The sequence below is a fragment of the Carlito syrichta genome, unplaced genomic scaffold (assembly GCF_000164805.1).
Source record: "Carlito syrichta isolate Samal-C Ts95f unplaced genomic scaffold, Tarsius_syrichta-2.0.1 Scaffold315119, whole genome shotgun sequence".
NCBI classification, from domain to species: domain Eukaryota; kingdom Metazoa; phylum Chordata; class Mammalia; order Primates; family Tarsiidae; genus Carlito; species Carlito syrichta.
This window is the reverse complement of record NW_007259215.1, coordinates 522674-542420: the sequence shown is the minus strand read 5'-3', so window position 1 is coordinate 542420 and position 19747 is coordinate 522674. Positions and strand designations below refer to the sequence as shown.

General features: G+C 34.6%; 1 protein-coding gene across 2 annotated transcripts in view; it reads left to right on the top strand.

The window, feature by feature from the left end:
- MPP6 (membrane palmitoylated protein 6) overlaps positions 1 to 19747 on the top strand; it is a 66878-nt gene that overhangs the window by 5611 nt on the left and 41520 nt on the right. For both annotated transcript variants that reach the window (XM_021706075.1, XM_008072328.2), the window contains exons 3-5: positions 12564 to 12716; positions 17479 to 17631; positions 18407 to 18634. In XM_021706075.1, coding sequence (XP_021561750.1) covers positions 12564 to 12716; positions 17479 to 17631; positions 18407 to 18634 — 534 coding nt within the window. The remainder of the gene's footprint in view (positions 1 to 12563; positions 12717 to 17478; positions 17632 to 18406; positions 18635 to 19747) is intronic.

The following is a 19747-nucleotide window of genomic DNA, read 5'->3' as shown; positions in this document are numbered from 1 at the left end:
GGAATGAGGAAGGGCTTCTGCTTCCAATAAAGAGATAGTAAGCCACAACAGATTAACACTTACAGTATAACAAGTAGGAGGGAAAAAAGAGAGGCATATGTCACTAGATATGCAGAGAGGCAGGAGCAAGTGACCAACCATCATGAGAAAAATAAGAGGCAGTCCTTTTGTTAGACTTCATAAACAAGGATTTAAATTTATTAATGTGTTTTTAATACAAAATGGAGAAATGGCTGTAAAATATTACCAGAAAGTCAGAATTAAGAGGCCAGGCATGGTAGCTAATGCCTATATCCCAATACTTTGCGAAGCTGAGGTGGGAGGATTGCTTGAGCCTAAGAGTTTGAGACAAGTTTAGCCAGCATAGTGAGACCCCGGCTATAAAAAAAAAAAAAAAAAAACTTAGCTGGGTGTAGTGGCATGCACCTGTAGTCCTAGTTCCTCAGGAGGCTGAAGTGGAAGGATCACTTGAGCCCAAGAAGTTGAGGCTGCAGTGAGCAATGATGGTGCCACTGCACTCCAGCATGGGCAACAGAATAAGTCTCTGACTCAAAAAAAAGTCAGAATTAAAAATGATCAAATGGAAATTTTAGAAGCAAAAATAAATACAATATCTGAAATTAGCTCATTTGATGGAATGATAGAAGACTAGACACACCAGAAGAAGGAATTAGTGAATTTGAAGAGGTTAATAGAAAATATTCAAACTAAAACTCATAGAATATAAAAAGATAACAGAATGTATAAGACATACTGAAAAGATCTAACATATATGTAATTAGTATCCCAGAAAGAAAAGAGAAGGGAGAAAAAGAAAAATAGACATACCTTGTTTTATTGCACTTCACTTTATTACTCTTTGCAGATTATTGCATTTTTTACAAATTGGAGATTTGTGACAACCCTGAAATGAACAAGTTTTTTGGCTTATTTTTTCAACAGCATGTACTCACTTCACGTTTCTGTGTCACATTTTTATAATTTTGGGAATATTTCAAACTTTTTCATTATTACTATATCTCATGTTGATCTGTGATCAGTTATCTTTGATGTCACTATTGTAATTTCGGGGAGGTATCAAAAACTATGCCCATATAAAATGATGAACTTAATAAATGGAGTGTGTGTTCTGACTGCTGCACCACAGCCATTACACCATCTCTCTCCCATTCCTTAAACCTCCCCATTCCCTGAGATACAACAATATTAGGATAGTTAATAACCCTACAGTGACCTCTAAGTGTTCAAGTGAAAGGAAGAATCACACATCTCTCACTTTCAATCAAAAGCTACAAATGCTTAAACCTAGTGGAAAATTTCTTGAAGAAAGTTAAAAGTGCTACTTCAATGGACATATGAACAATAAGGCAAAACAACCTTAGTTTGCTGATGTGAAGAAAGCTTGCATGGTCTGGATAGAAGATCAAACCAGCCACAACAGCCCCTTAAGCCAAAACTTACATCAGCAATTGCTGATGTAGAAGCTGCAACAAGTTATCCAGCACATATACTAAGATCATTAATGAAGGTGACTACACTAAATAATAAATTTTCAGTGTCAACAAAAAAAGCCTTTTATTGGAAGAAGATGCCACCTAAGACTTTCATAGCTAAAGAGGAGAAATCAATACCTGGCTTCAAAAGACTGGCTGACTCTTTTGTTAGGGGCAAATAGAATTGGTGACTTTAAGTTGAAGTTGGTATTCATTTGCCATTCTGAAAATCCTAGGGCTCTTAAGAATTATACTAAATCTAAATCTACTCTGCCTGTGCTCTGTAAATGAAACAGCAAACCCTGGATTACAGTACATCTCTTTACAGCATGGTTTGCTGAATTTTTTTAAGCCCACTTTTGAGATCTACTGCTCAGAAAAGAACACTGTGTTTCTTTGAAAATGTTACTGCTCATTGGCAATGCATCTATCACCCAAAAGCTCTGATGCTCTGATGGAGATATATAAGGAGATGAATATTTTCTTTTCTTTTTTTGTTTTTCTTTTGAGTCAGGATCCCACTGTGTTGCCCAGGCAGGAGTGCAGTGGCACTGTTATGGCTCACCACAGCTTCAGATTCCAGGACTCAAGCAATTCTCCTCCCTCAGCCTCCTGAGTAGCTGGAACTACAGGTACACACCACCATGCCTGGCTAATTTTTTTATTTTTTGTAGAGTTGAAGTCTAGCTATTTTACCAAGGGTGGTCTTGAACTCCTGGGCTCAAACATTCCTCCCACTTTGGCCTCCCAAAGTACTGGGATTATAGGAATGAGCTGCCATGTCCCACCTGAATTTTTTTTTTTTTTTAATGCTTCCTAACATGTCTGTTCTGCTGCTCATGAGCCAAGGAATAATTTTGATTTTCAAGTCTTATTTAAGCAACATTTCTTAGAACCATAGCTGCCATAGATAATGACGCCTCTGATGGATCTGGGCAAAGTAAATTGAAAACCTTCTGGAAATGATTCACCATTCTAAATGCCATTGAGAACATTTGTGATTCAGGGGAGGAGATCAGAATATCAACATAGAAGTTTGAAAAAGTAGTTTCCAGTCTTCATGGGTGACTTTGAGGGCTTCAGCACTTCAGTAGAGGAAGTCACTGCAGATGTGGTGGAAATAATAAGAGAACAAGAATTAGAAGTGGAGCCTGAAGATGTGACTGGATTGTGGCAGTCTGTGATCAAACTTAAAAATGAACGAGGAGAGTTGCTTCTTATGGATGAGCAAAGAAAGTGATTTCTTGAGGTAGACTCGACTCCTGATGAAGATGCTGTGAACATTGTTGAAATAACAACAAAGGATTTAGAATAAATTTACTTGATAAAACTGTGGCAGAGCTGTAGAAGGTTGACTCCAATTTTGAAAGAAGTTCTACTGGGCCAAATGCTATCAAACAGCAATGTATCCTACAGAGGAAGCTTTTGTGAAAGAAAGAGTCTATAGATGTGGCAAACTTCATTGCCTTATTTTAAGAAATTGTCACAGGTACCCCATCCTTCAGCAACCACCACCCTTCAATGACCACCACTGGCACCCCATTCTTCAGCAGCCGTTGAAGCAAGACTTTCCACTGGCAAAAAGATTATGAGTTGCTAAAGGTTCAAATGATCATTAGAAATTTTTAGCTTCTATTTTTAAGTCAAGGTATGTACATTGTTTTTTAGGCGTAATGTTGCATACTTAATAGACTAAATATAGTATAAACATAACTTTTATATGCACAGGGTGAGTATAAATGTGTGACTCACTTTATTGTAGAATGTGCTTTATTGTAGTTATCTGGAACAGAACCTGCAATATCTCTGAGATTTACCTATACTGATAGAGAGATGTCGAAGCCTCCAACTATAATAGATTACCCCATCATAACCATATATATAACACTACATAATGGGGTAATCTATTTGTTTTTGCAGTTTTGCACTTTTGTCAGATTTTGTATCACAGATTTTAATGCTCTGTTGTTAGACACATATACTTTTTGCATTGTTATATCTTCTTGGAGAATTAACCCTTTTATCATTATCTAATACCCCTCTTTGTTCCCAGTAATTTTCCTTGATCTGAAATCTGCTCTGTCTAAAATTAATATAACTATTCCAACTTTCTTTGATTAATGTTAGCATGATGTATCTTTCTCCATATCTTTTACTTTTAATCTACCTATGCCTTTATATTTAAAGTAAGTTTCTTGCATACAACATATACTTAGATCTTGTTTTTTTAGTCATTCTGGCAGTCTCTTTTAATTGGTGTCTTTAGATAATTGAGTATTTAGGTCAAGTGATTATTGATATAATTTGATTAATATCTTTCATACTGCTATTTTCTATTTGTTATCTCCCTCTCTCTCTCCTTTCCTTCCTTCCATCCTCTACCCATTTTCCGCCTTTCCTGGTTTAAGCATTTTATATGATTTCATTCTTTTCTCCTTTCTTAGCATATTAATTATGTATAATTTTAAAAACTTTTTTAGAGGTTCCTCTTGTTTTGCAAAATGCCTTTGCAGTCTAATTTACTTTCAAATGTCACTGTACCACTTCATGGGTGTGTGACTACCTTTTAACAGAGTATTTCTCATTTCTCCCCCAGGTCTTTTGTAACACGACTATCATTTATTTCATTTATCCAAATAAGTTGTAATTACTAAATACATTGTTACTACTGTTACAAATAAAACTAATATCTATTAAACTAATTAAGAATAGGAAAATAAAATATTCTACCTTTATTTTTTTCTCTAGTGCTCTTCTTTATGTAGACCTGAGTTTTGGTCTTATGGCATTTTTCTTCTCTCTGAAGAACTTCTTTTAACATTTCTTGCAAGGCAGGTATACTAGTAGCAAATTCCCTCAATTTTTGTTTGTTTGAAAAAGTCATTATTTCTCTTTCATTTTGAATGATAAATTCACTGGATAGATAATTCTAGGGGTTTTTTTCCTTCAACATTTAAAAATATTTCACTACTCTCTCTTCTTGCTTGCATGACTTCTGCAGAGAAGTTAGATATTTTTATGCTTGTTTCTCTATAGGTAAGGATCCCCCCCACCCCACCCCTTGCATCTAGGTTCTTTCAAGATTTTCTCTTTGTTTTTAATTTTCTGCAGTCTAAGCCCACAGACTGGGGGAAAAATATTTGCTAACTGTATATCTGACAAAGTCCCAACATCTAGGATCTACAAGGAACGCAAACGTGCTGAAAAGAAAAAAGCAGCCCCATTACAAAGTGGACAAAAGATATGAATAGATACTTCTCAAAAGAAGACATATGAGCAGCCAACATGAAAAAATGCCCAGCCTCATTAGTCATCAAAGAAATGTAAATTAAAACCACACTGAGATACCACCTGACTCCTGTCAGGATGGCCATAATCAGTCACTGAAAAAACAACAGATCCTGGAGAGGATGCGAGGAAAAAGGAACACTTTTACACTGTTGGTGGGAGTGTAAACTAGTACATTCTCTGTGGAAAGCAGTGTGGCGATTCCTAAAAGATCTAAAAATCGACCTTCCATATGACCCTGCAATCCCCCTACTAGGAATATACCTGGAGTAACTCAGATCACTCTATGAAAAAGATACCTGCACACACATATTTATTGCAGCATTATTCACAATAGCAAAAACATGGAACCAACTGTGCTGCCCATTGAAAGAGAACTGGCTAAAAAAAAAAGTAGTACATGTACATACGATGGAATATTACACATCCATAAATAGAAGGACAAAATTATGAACTTCGTAGCAACTTGGATGGACTTAGAGTCTATAATACTGAGTGATCTATCACAGAAACAAAGAACTGAGTACCACATGTTCTCACTCATAAGTGGACCTTGAACAATTATCATAATGCTATAAGAAAAGGATTGACAGTTGTGGGAAACAGCCAAGAGAGCGAGGATGGGATTGGCAGTAGTGGGAAACTGCCGAGATGCGGGGCACACCTCATCAGCATAATGAACATTTGTATACCTAACCCTAAATTGTACCCCATATATTTTTTAAAAAATGAAAAACACCAAGTGGAAGATTACTTCCACCTGGTGGAATACAAACCTATTACTATCTCACAACATGTATCAATGTACCTGCAATACATGTTGGTGACTGTTTCACACGTTACCACACATTAGAAAAATACATAAAATTTTGACTTTTTTGTCATAAGTTCCTGAATGTCCAGAATTCCATTATAAGCCAAATATCAAATATTGCAATAAAAATAATTGATTCTAACACCGAAGGAAAAAAAATGTGCCATCTGAATACAATATGCCTAGATTTGGAGTTTGTGATGTTTATCTGCTATCTGCTCAGTATTCTTTGAGCTGCTTGCATCTGTCATTTGGTACCATCATTAATTTTGGAAAATTCCCAGTTTCAGATTTTGGAGCATTTAGGATTTGGGATTTTGAGATTAGAGATGTATTATGAATAGTGCTGCTATAAGCATTCATGTACAGATTTTTGTGATGTTTTATGTATCCTGAGTATATAAATAGGAGTAGAATTGCTAGGTTATATGACAACTCTGTTTGATTAAGGAACTGCCAGACTCTTGTCCATAGTAGCTGTACTATTTTATATTTCCACCAGCAGTGTGCAAGGGTTCTGATATCTCTGCATACTCTTCAACACTTGATATTATCTGACTTTTGGTTCTAATCATCCTAGTTGGTGTGAAGTGGTATTTTATTGTTGTTTTGATTTGCATTTCCATGATAGCTCATGTTCTTATATGTATATTCCTTGGAGAAATACCTATTCAGATTATTCCCCCCTTCCCCCTTTTTTTGAGGTAGGATCTCACTCTGTTGCCCAGGCTGGAGTGCAGTGGCATGGTCATAGCTCACTATAACCTTGAACTCGTGCTCAAGTGATCCCCTCACCTCAGCCTCTCCAGTAGCCAGAAATACAGGCATGTGCCATCGTGTCCAGCAAATTAAATATATATGTTTGTAGAAATGGTGTCTTACTATGTTACCCAGGCTGGTCTCAAACCCCTGGGCTCAAGTAATTTTCCCATGTTGGCCTCCCAGAGCTCTGGGATTACAGGTGTGAGCTACAATGCCTGACCTTCTGTACTCATTTTGAAGTTGAGTTATTTTTCTTTTTATTATGAAGTTGTAAGAACTTTTTTATATAGGTACAAGTCCCTTATCAGATATATAATTTACAAATATTTTCTTTCATTATGTATGTTGTGTTTTCACTTTCTTCATGGTGCCTTTTGAAACACAGAAGTTTTTAATTTAATTTAAATTTGTCCTTGTTTTTCTTTTGTTGCTTGTGCTTGGTCTCATATGTAAGGCCTTTGCCAAATCCAAGGTCATGAAGATTTACCCTTATGTTTCCTAAGAGCGTTATAGTTTTAGCTCTTACATTTAAGTGTTGAATTCATGTGATTTAATTTATGTATACGGTTTGATGTTAGGCTTCAACTTATATCTTTTACATGTGCTTATTTAATTCATTTGTTGAAATGAGTATTCTTTCAAATGATGTCTCAGCACCATTTGTTGAAAAAGAATATTTTTCCCCATTGGATGATTTTGACACCTCTGTCTAACACGTAGAAGCTGACCATTGGCATATGGATTTATTTTCTGAATTTCAATTTTATTTCATAGATCTATTTGTCTATCCTTGTGGTTGTACAACCCTGTTTTGGTAACTCTTGTGTAGTAAGTTTTGAAATCAAGATATGTGAGTACCCTTGCTTTGTTATTTTTCAAGACTGTTTTTGTTGTTCCAAATTCCTGGCAATTCTATAAAAATTTTAGTATCAGTTTGTCAATTTCTCCAAAAAGTTGCATGGTATTCTGACAGGCATTACATCGAATTTGTAGTTCATTCTGGGGAGTATTGCCATCTTAACAGTGTTAAGTTTTCTAATCCATGAACATGGGACAATTTTCCATTTATTTATATCTTCTTTAATTTCTTTCAACAATGTCTTATAATTTTCAGACTACAAATTTTGCACTTGGTTTGTTAAATTTACTCCTAAGTATTTAATTCTTTTTTATGTTATTGTGAATAAAACATCACACTGAACCCCATAAATATATAGTATATATATATGTGTGTCAATTACAAATAAAAAATTAAATTTAAAAAGAGGTATTTGAATTTCTCTTTATGTGAATTTTTTGTTCATACTCCTCACTCATTTCTTTGAATGAGTTGTTGATCTTTTTCTTATTCATAGAAGTCCTTTATATGTACAGAAATTAACTTTTTGTCTTTAATATAATTTGTAATTGTTTTGATCCTAGTTTGTCATTTGTATCTGACTTTGCTGATTTTTATGAGAGATTTAAAATGTTCAATCTAGTGAATTTTATTGGACCTCTTTCTGAGAATAATTTATAGCTTTCAGATTTTACATTATAGTTAGAAAGATCTTTCCCACTCAAAGATTATAAAAAGATTATTTTATGTTTTCTTCAAATATTAAAAACATTTTAAAATGTTCCTTTTCCTTTTAAAAAAGTATAGCATTTCCTTTTCTAGTTTTTTTGACATCTCTACAGTTCTCCTGAGTCTACAGACATCTCTAGGGGTGGCTCAGCAGCATTATTTAGAAGCTCCCTGAGTACCTCGATATGTAATTTATCTAATCAAGAAAACTGAGCTCCTTTTGGTTAACTAGATGATTTCTGATAAGTTCTTTACACATTAGAGGATTCCATTCTAATTTGCGCATATTTATTTCATCTTTTTTTTAGAGCAAAGCTCATCCTTTTGATATAATATATGCATTATATCAAAACAAAGTACAAATTGAGTTCACCATTCTCTGTGCCTTATTTCTATCTTCTGTTCAAATTCTTATTTTTTAGTATTTGTAGATTTGTCTTGATCTTTCATGTTTTAGGTCTCTAGAATAAAAGAAGAGGATGACTCTTAACCACAGCAGAACGTATTCCCATTAACATACTTAGCTTTTTCAAGAAATACTTAATAAGTAACTACTACATACTTAGCCTTGTTCTAAGAAGATAGAAACAAAATTTATGATGTGGTCCTTGCTTTTTTAAGAAGGAAAGACCAGGTTTCTATAAATAATAGTAATAATAAATTTTATTTGTCACTTCATATATAGCCTACAACTTTTATTTAAATAATTTCTTGTTTGCAGCATGGTTGGATCCTGCTTGAGTAAAATACTCAGACGTTCTGAAAGAACTTTTTCTTCCCTGCAGTTCGTTTTTCAAGATGCAGTGGTGAATAGGATTCTCAGAACTGGATGTATAAGAAGGCTAGGCCATATTTGTATCAGTTCCCAGTGTTCTACAATGCCAATCATGGAATGTTCTTCCAACCACTTGTGGCAAGTGAAATATGTTTTTATTGAGTTATGATAGCTTTTTTTTTTTTTTTTTTTTTTTGAGTTGGAGTCTCACTCTGTTGCCCAGATTGGAGTGCAGTGGCCACTCCCGGCCACCGCAGCCTCGACCTGCTGGGCTCCGGCAATCCTTCCTCCTCAGCCTTTTGAGCAGCCGGAATTACAGGCGCGCGCTACCACGCCCGGCTAATTTTTTGATTTATTATAGAGATGAAGTCTCGCTGCTAATAATACTTTAAAAAAAAAAAGGAAACAAGACCCATTCATTTATACAAGATATGGCTCACCTGTCCCCCTGGTCACTTTTAATATTTCCTTTGTCTTTTTTAGTTTGATAAAATTCAAGTTAGTGCTTGCCTCTTGAAAACTACTAAGTAAATTCTGACTTTAAAGTGAATTAGAAGTTCCAAGTTCTTTGACAATATTTCATAACTTTAAAAAGTACATAGGAGTAAATATAGACCTACATTTGCTTTCTTGGCTAAAGTAAAATTGATCTTAATTAAACCCAAATACATTTCAAAAATTGATTTTCCGTGTTAATATAACTTTAGCTGCAGTTTCTAAAAAAACTTTTTCCTGAGAATTTCTGTATTTTCTAGTGAGATTTCTCTTCTTCCTTATACCCAGTCTATGAGGGTGATGTGAAAAAAACTTTCAGGTAGGTTTAGGTTTTTTTATAACACAGTTCTGCCCTCCCACTTGACTTCCTCTTTCTGTCTTGTCATTAAGCTTTCCACATTTCTACTTTTCCTCATCAAATTTGGGAGCATTAGGTAGATCCACATACTAAGAAGGAGAGATGCATTAGAGTTTTCAAATCATTGATCATTTCTGTTCCTTTACTTGCCCCAGAGTCCTAAAATAAACCAAAGTCTTCTGGTGTCTAAAGTATTATTATTGTGTGTTGATCATATAACACAGGATATATGTATAGAAAAGATGTTGACATAGTACCTGAAAGTAGTAAGTCAGTCATTATCTATCTCCTGAAGAAACAGACGGTCTTTATAGCTCCCACTTGCAACAAAGGAGTGAAAGAGAGAGAGGTGGTATTCTGAACCATAGGAGTATAAAATGACTATGGGGACAGATTTGATAGAACAGAATTAACACATCCAGACTAGAAGAACCTAGCAGTCGGTGAGAGCATATGTTATACATTTAAGTGAGTGAGAGTAATGCATCATAATTGGATTGAATAATTAACTGCAGGATAATGTTAGAGTGCTCTCTGTATAATAATAAAGTCAACCTTTAGTAGGTAAGAGCTCAAGTCCTAGTATTATACTACCAGACTCTGCTATTTACCAGACTGTGAACTCAAACAATCACTTTACCTCTTTTTCATAAGTGTCTTTGTCTGTAGAGTAAGTATGATAATATACCTACCTTGGCTAAATACACACAGACACACACACACACACACACACACACCTTAAATTATAGTCCCCAACACACACACACACACACACACACACGCACCTTCTATAAATATTACAGTTCTTTCTATACTTTTTTTAAAAAGCTTTATTTTTATGCTACTATAAAAGTATTGGAGTATCATAAGGTTAAAGATGCCTAGTTAGGTGGCAGTTATTTTTACCAGCAAGTATTTGTATTTAAATAATTGGTAATTTTAGCTTATTTTGTAAGAGTTAACTAATTCTGTAGATTATGTTAGTTTTTTTCCAGTGTTAATAATCTTTTTGTGATAATGTTGAGTATCTTCACACCATCCCATCCATATCTGGCTTGTATTATACTTTCAGAAAATTACAAATTTACTCATTCTTGATAGCATTTGTAGTCTTTCTAATGTTTTCTCATCTAAATTTAATAGAAACTTCTTCCTCTGTTTATATTATATTTGGTCTTTCAATATTTTTCTTTTTGTTTAAGAACAGTTTTTTCTTCTTTGTCAGTCTATTTTATATGACTTTTAAAATTTCTTCTTTTGAAATCTTTCTTTAAAATGTTGCTTAAGCCGGGCTCGGTGGCTCAACCTGTAATCCCACGCTTTGGGAGGCTGAAGTGAGTGAATTGCCTGAGGTCACGGGTTCGAGACCCGCCTGGGCAACTTGGCAAGACCTCATATCTACAATAAATCAAAAAAAATAAAAATTAGCCGGGCGTGGTAGTGCGCGCCTGTAGTTCCAGCTACTTGGAAGGCTGAGGCGGAAGGATCGTCCAGCAGGTCGAGGCTGCGGTGGCCAGAAGCAGTCACTGTTCTCCAGTCTGGGCGACAGAGTGAAACTCCAACTCAAAAAAAAAAAATATGTTGCTTAATATATAGCCTTATATTCCACTTAAGAACTATTTCACTCTTGTAACTACCCTAGAAAAAATAGATTTAAACAAAAAAAGTGTATTTTTAAAATTAGAATGTTTTATTTGGACTCTGAAGAATTCACTCTGTGTGGTAGAAATAACATTCTAAAGCATTGTAGTTTGGAAATCCAATAAAGTTTAATTGATACATTACCACTTAAAATTTAGATCTTCAACAGTTGTAGAAATAAATTCTAAAATATAAGATTTGTCATTTTTCATGGTTTTATTTATGAATTAAATCTTAATAATTATGTTCTTCCTGTCTTCAAAATCAGATAACAACCATTTATCAGAAAAGCAAAGACTACTTAAAATATGGTGTCTCCTTAGTGTTCATTATCAGTTTGAATTTAAAACTCCATCTTACTCCTACTATGAAAAAATAATTTGAATTACTTATTTTCTGTGGCAGTGTGGTACATGGTATATTTTCTGTGGAAAAAAATGTTAGATTAAAAGAAAAACAGCCGGGCTCGGTGGCTCAGCCTGTAATCCCGCGCCTTTGGGAGGCTGAGGTGAGTGGATTGCCTGAGCCCGCGGGTTTGAGACCCGCCTGGGCAGCGAGACCTCATCTCTACAATAAATCAAAAAATCAGCCGGGCATGGTAGCACATGCCTGTAATTCCGGCTACTTGGAAGGCTGAGGCGGAAGGATCGCCGGAGCCCAGCAGGTCGAGGCTGCGGTGGCCGGGAGCAGCCACTACACTCCAGTCAGGGCGACAGAGTGAGACTCCAACTCAAAAAAAGAAAAGAAAAGAAAAGAAAAACAACTTACATTATAAAGACAGGAAACTTCTCTTAAGTAAATCATTAATGGTCTTTCAAAGTCTAGTTCAAGGGCCACCTGCTCCAAAAGAACTTTTTGCTGATTTTCAAAATTGGAAGATAGTAACTTCAGGTTCTAGGGTTTCTAGAATGATTTTTTATAATTTTTCAAAATATTAGCATATATAATGATTATTTTCCTATTCTTTGTTTTCTATTATACTTAACCATTTCTTTTAATAAAGCATAAACAATAGCATCTCTAGTTTAAGGCTTGACTAGAAAGTCATTAGGAAATTATTTGGTGGGTAGGGAGTATATTCTATTTTAAAATAATCATCTGGTCTGTTCATATTTTCATGGTTTAGTTATAAAAATGAGTTTTTCATGACTTTCGGTATAGAAATAGAGGTCAAGACTTATGACACTGCATGATGCACTTACTCTAAAATCTATATATTGTCTGATTGAAATATTAAATTTGTCTTACATGAATTAAATTTTCAAATAATGTCTTTTAAAACTATGAAAAATAAATAAATCAGGAAATAAACCATGGTCTGGAGCAAAGCAATTAAGTGTTACTACTTTAATGCACTGTTATCTTTTCAGGCTCACGAGAGGCTAGAAGATTCAAAACTAGAAGCTGTGAGTGATAATAACTTGGAATTAGTCAATGAAATTCTTGAAGATATCACTCCTCTAATAAATGTGGATGAAAATGTGGCAGAACTAGTTGGTATACTCAAAGAGCCTCACTTTCAGGTAAACTTTTCCTGTCACTCATGTCCCCAGGTCCTCTATATTCCCAAAGTATTCTCCTTTCACAGTTATGTTCCAGTTAAATTTTTTTTCCAAAGATTATTTAGGGCTATATTTGGTACACATGTAAATTCCAACTTAGGTTTTTTAATATCCTGATATGCTGAGGATACATAACAGGTACATATAACTACATAATCAAGTAGGATACACTACTTGATTGTACACCAAAGAAACACATCACAATGAATTTTCATTTGTACGATTAAAGAAAACAACAACCTTAATTCACCATTAGACCACATGCTCAAGACATTTTCCTCCCTGTTATAATGGATTTTTTTTTTCCTTTTCACTACTATTGTTTTTCCTAGCCAATGCTTTTTAGTATTGTTTCTCAATATTAGGGTACAGTGGATGGCTGTGGAACATGAGAGAGCTGTGTAAGGATAGAAACTATTATATAACATGCTCCCCACAGGTACATAAATAAAGTGTGATTTCAACGTCAGCCAATACCAGTGAAGAGTTCGTCAGTTTAACGAAGAAGAATCCATTTCAGAAGAGAAAGGGCAGGACAAATTTCATATAAACATACATATAATAATTAAGACAGTGTGGTATTGGGAAAGTGTTAGAAAAATTAACTAAAGGAAGAGAATAGAAACCCCAGAAATACATCAGCCATGTATGGCAACTCAACTTATGACTGGGACATTGCATTTTAGTAGAAAAAGAATGATGCGGGGAAGATGAATAAAGTGTCACCAACCTCCACTGCAAATCTTAGCACTGAAAAGCCAGTGGTAAAGATCTTTGCTCTTTCTCAGCCAGATACATTATGTGATTCTTCAACAATTTTATTGAAGATATGAAGATATGCAGTTATGAAGTGAGGTGGTTTTTACATAAATTGGTGTCAAAAAAAAAAATAGATGCACATCAGAGACTATACAGGACCCAGTTGATTGAGCCCTTATGAGACACACTAAAGTATTTGAACTGTTCTGAGGACAACAGTAAACTTTGAGTGGAGAGTGGGGGGGTGCAGGAAAGAGGGGAATGGGGCAGGTATTAACCAGAGGAAGTTCAGATTTGTGAAGCAAGATTGTTAAGTACTAAGGAAAGAAATTGTGATTGCAGTACATATAGATAGTGAGAAATGTGAGGACTTGTGTTTTTTTGTGTTTGTTTTAGAGGGTTTTGTTTTTGGTTTTGGTTTTTTGGTTTTTTGGTTTTTGTTTTGTTGAGCTGGGGTCTCACTCCATACTCAGGCTGTATTACAGCAGCATGATAACAGCTCATCACAGTCCAGACCTCCTGGGCTCATGAGATCCTTTCTCCTCAGCCTCCAGAGTAGCTAGGACCACAGACACACGGCCACAACACAAGCTCATTTTTGAGATTTTTTTCTTTTTCTTTTTTTAAAATATAGAATGCTTCATGAATTTGTGTATCTAAAATTTGTCTCTAAAAAATTTTTGTAGAGACAAAGTCTGCTATGTTGCTTAGGCTGGGCTTAAACTCCTGGACTCAAGCAATCCTTCTTGCTTTGGCCTCCCAAAGTGTGGGATTACAGGTGTGAGCCACCATACCTGACCCTACTTTTAAGTTTTAAGCAGTAAAATCATCAGGGCTTGGTGACTGGTTGCATATGACAGTTGTAGAAGAGAGATGTGGGAAGTTGATAAGGATAGTTTCTGACATAAACAATTCCCTGAGATAAGGAACACTCTAGGAGACAGTTTTGGATATATTTATGTTAAGGGAACTGGCTACGTAAAGTTTGTGATATCTCAGGAAGCATTTGGGTTGAACCTTTAGGCATGTTATACATTATTACTAAATATTTAAAACTTGATATTTAAAATATATGAAGCTTAATACATTTTTAAATATCAGCAAACAAAACTACAAAAGTTAGGACATTGCCTTCTTACTTCCCAGATCACTACTATACTATCTTAGTACATATTCCTCTATCTTTTTCTATGCACAAATGTACATATATTTTTCACTAATTTGAGATCATTTTGTACAAGGTATTTTTTTAACTTATTTTTTTTTTAGATATTGATTTCTAATTTTTCATTTCAGTGGACTTCCATCTCATATAATACACATCCCATATACAAACTTCTCCATTTGACACCAAAATATTGACAGCTGGTTTGTACATACAAGTTTCCATCATGGGTCCATGTGTGGCATCTGGTTGAACCATCTCTTTCCCCCTTGATTATGATGTTGACCTATGAAGAGACTAGCCTATTGTCCTGCAGAATGTCCTACTCCCTGTATTTGTCTGGTTGCTTCCTCACAGCGTTATCTCTTCTATTTCCTGTTTAAAAAAAAAAGTTCTGTCTAAAAGGTTGATGATTCAAATTAACTATTTAGAGCCAAAATACATCATAAGTAATATGATGCATTAGAAACTATTTCTAGAACAAAATCATGAACTTCACAGCAACCTGAATGGACTTAGAGTCCATAATACTGAGTGATATTTCACAGAAACAAAGAACTGAGTATCACGTGTCCTCACTCATAAGTGGACCTTGAACAATTATCATAATACTATAAGAAAAGGACTGGTAGTAGGGGGAAACTGCCAGGAGGGGAGCGGGCAAGTGGGCTTGGCAGTAGTGGGAATCTGCCTGAGAAAGGGGAGGGCACACCTCATCAACCAGGATAGCTGCATAATGAACACTTGTATACCTAATTCTGAATTGTACCCCACATCTTTAAAATTAAAAAAAAAAATTTAAAGGGAAAAAAAACTACTTCTAAACTACAATAAAAGATGTATACATGGTTGGTCTACCACTATTGATGCTGAGACATGTTCCTTGACTAAAGATGATGGTGGACTAATCCTTTCTTTCTTTGAAATCCTCTCCACTGGGAAGTAATCTGTTGTGTTACTCTAAAATTATACAAATTCTATTTCCTGTCAACTGTTTGCCTACTGATGAACACAAATTAGAAATCCTTACCTAAGTCAGTCTTTTCATTAGAGGCTACAAAATGACATTTTTCAATTCTTTCCTTCTCCATTTATTAGCTGGTGTTCTATAATGTAAAGCTTCTCATCAGCTGGGCTATTTAGATATCCAGTAATGCATTTCCTCCTGAAAAGGCAAAAATATACTTGATCCTTCCTTTTGCCAATTTTCAAAGTAAAGGGTTGTTTAAAATAGTGATTTCAAATGGTAACACATGAGTTTTTTTTCAGTCTTTCTGTTTTTTAAATAGCACTGTGAATCATATGGATTTTTTATTAATTCAGTGTTTCAATCATCTACAATCCTTACTGATTTTGATTTTTGAATTGCCATGACTTCGGCCAGTTGTGGGCAGATTTTTAGTATAAGAATCTGAAGCACATGAGAGTTCTGGGCCAGAAATATAAAATTGAGTGTTATCAATGTATAAATAGTGGCTCGTCACAGGAGTAAATAGTACTGCATAAGGAGAGTAAAGAGTGGAACTCTGTGGATTGCCTGAGCCTGCAGGTTCGAGACCAGCCCAGGCAACTTGGCGAGACCTCATCTTTACAAAAATTAGCCAGGCATGGTAGCACATGCCTGTTGTTCCGGCTACTTGGAAGGCTGAGGTGGAAGAATTGCTGGAACCCAGCAGGTCAACACAGGTGGCTGCGAGTGTGCCACCGCACTCTAGCCTGGGTGACAGAGTGAGACTCCAATTCAAAAAAAAAAAAAAGAAAGTAGTGGAACTCTGAGCAGGTGAGAGCTGTAACTTCTAGCATTTATAGAAAGAATCTTTTTACATATGGATTTGTGAGTTTTTCTTTGTGTATATTTTCTCTAGTCTTTTACAAATTATTTCATAAAATGACCAGAAATTCCCAATTAAGCCAGTGTCATGATTGATGGTTTCTATGCTGAACCTCTTCATATTTGCTCTCTTCTTTTTACTTTTACTATTTTTGAACTTGTGTTATCCATCCTCAAAAATTTTTTAACTTAGTTTTATGTTGGGTATGCACAATTGCAGTAAAAATTATTTCCTTAAGATAAGAAATGCAAAAATTTTTAATATACAAAATATGCAAGAAATTCCTAGAAAGCTAGATCAAAATTATCCATGATGATAGCATGTTCATAGTACTTATAGAAGGTAAAAAGTGTATTATATTCAAGACCGTTACTGACGTGTTATTTTCCTCAAAACATGTTTCTTTTATAAACTAAAACTTGTACTGGTAATGTAAAGTTTCTATCACTGATATACAATGCTGATATTTATTTTCTATTGGACATCTTTTTAACAGACATTTTGTACATGTAAAAAGTATATATTACTAACATGGTAATATTAGGGTAAAAATCAGGATTCCTGTCATTTGAGTTTTTTTGATAACTTAATAAATAGGGATTGATGGTAAATACTGAAGGATGATGATAACAGTGATAGCAGTGAAATCCAGTGCCTTTGTTGTACCAGACTTGGAAACCTAGGTTCAGTTGAGTCAACATGCCACTTTTAAAAAGCATCACTGAACCAGTCAATCTCATCACATCTCACACAAGGAATATGATATTGTTTGATGAGAATAAATAAAACCATATATTTGTATATTTCTTTAAATGATTATTTATTTGATTCCATTGATATTTGGGAATTTAATAATGTATGTCTTAGAAATTTTTACTATTCTACCTGGATAATGAACTAGCAAGTTATTTTTGGTAAAATATTTCATCAGTAGCTAATAACCACAGACTCTTTTGATTCCTTAAAGTCACTCCTGGAGGCCCATGATATTGTGGCATCAAAGTGTTATGATTCACCTCCATCAAGCCCAGAAATGAATAACTCTACTATCAATAATCAGTTATTACCAGTAGATGCCATTCGTATTCTTGGTATTCACAAAAGAGCTGGGGAGCCACTGGTGAGTAGATAAATTATAATTAATGCTTTCTTAAATCTGAAATATGACATAATTTGTGATTCAGACACTACTCATTTCATTTTTCTTCTTTTTCATAATATAGTGTTATGAAAACTGTATTCATGTTTGCTTTATCAGTCTCTTTTTGGCCTAGACACAACTGATGCTCTCTCAACTTGATTTATCCTGCAAAATTAAACCAAAATGAAACTTTCAACTGAACGAGAAGCTAGAAGTATGCCGATGGGTAGCAGAAATTTCAGAAAATAACTACTCCATTTCTTCTTACCCTTTGAAAACATGAACTACCCTTTGAAAAAATACTGACAGTGTGAAAACATGGAAAAAGTTTTTACTAAAAATTGAAGCCATGGTGGGGCTCTATAAGTAGTGAGGTTTACTATTTCCTGCTAAAATTATTATTTCTGGATCCTGACTATAAAGACATTGAGGAACAAAAAAAGGAAAAACCATGAATAAGTTCATTAGAATGCACAACTACCTTTTTTTGCCTTCCTTTTATCCTGTGGGATACAGCCTAGATATTAGTATATCTTTCATTCTTTAGGGTTAACCTTGCCATTGAAATTCTATGTATGGAGTTAACACACAGTTTAATGGGGTTAAGATATTGAGACAGTTAGGAAAGAACATGGGAAAAGTAAGAATAATTCATTTACCTAGTTTTTTAATGATTTTCTTATATATGTTCATGAATATTTAAGCATTCATCGCTAATAAAACAAATGATTATTCTCTTTCTTGTTTCCTATAGGGTGTAACATTTAGGGTTGAAAATAATGATCTGGTAATTGCCCGAATCCTTCATGGAGGAATGATAGATCGACAAGGTCTACTTCATGTAGGAGACATCATTAAAGAAGTCAACGGTCATGAAGTTGGAAACAATCCAAAGGAATTACAAGAATTACTAAAAAATATTAGTGGAAGTGTCACCCTAAAAATTTTACCAAGTTATAGAGATACCATTACTCCTCAACAGGTTAGTAATAAATTTTTTGTAGTATTAAGAGTACTTTTATTTCCTTAATCACACCAGTTGCTATATTTTGTTAAAGAAAAGAGAAAATCAACTGTGATTTAATTGCTCTGAATTGCCTTATTTTGTCATGGGTAAATTTTTGAATTTTTAAACAATGAATACTATCTTACTATTATAAAAGACATCTGTGAACACTACAAACCCTGGTATTACAGTAACCTGCAGGTAGGTAACAGAAGAACCATAAAGTCTTAATTATTAATCTAGCAAATGTTTTTGACAGCTGGTTTGTTCAGGCATTATGTTAGGTCCTGTAAAAGGATACGAATGCAGTCTAGATCACCTCCAGCTCAGTGTTCCTGTGATGAAATATGTGAAGAATGAGGCCAAATCTGTATTTTATAACTAATTTTAGGCAAAATAGATCATTGAAAAAGAGAGTGTTTTAATAATAGAGATCATCTAGTCTCATTGTATTGAGTGAATTTCATAAAGAAGGGATATGAGACTGTAACCAGGTAGCAGATTTTTTAAGGTATGAGGTGATTTGTGAACAACAGCTCTAATGAATGGTTAAGGTAACTACTTAGGTTCAAATTCCAGCCCTGCCACTTACCAGCTTACCATCTATAGTTAGGAATAATATTTATTTTCTCAAAAAGTTGTTGTGAGGATTAAATGAGTTAATTCTTGTAAAGCTGTCACAGTACCATATGGCACATAGTGAGTGCTCATCAAGCAGCTGCTTTTGCTGTTGTGATGGTAGTGATGAGGCAGCGATGGTATGATGGAACTATAACAAAAGGAAAAGCAGGAAAGTAATTGCAAGAAAGAATTGAAAATTATGTAGAAGTGTTAGAGCTGAGGGGAAAGTTTTTCAAGCCTAGATAATGTAGAAATAGATACTTCTAATAATGTTCAGGTTTATTCCAGAAATTCATTGTTTGATGTATGAGCAAAATTATAAGCTTATCATACATAAGATACTGCCAGTGCATCTTAGTTCACGTTGTTAATATGAGATGTTTAAAAGCCTAGTTTTTACATTTCCATACAATTCTTTGAAATAACATTCGTTGAATGCCTGTTTTAAATTGTTCTTTCAAAGATAGG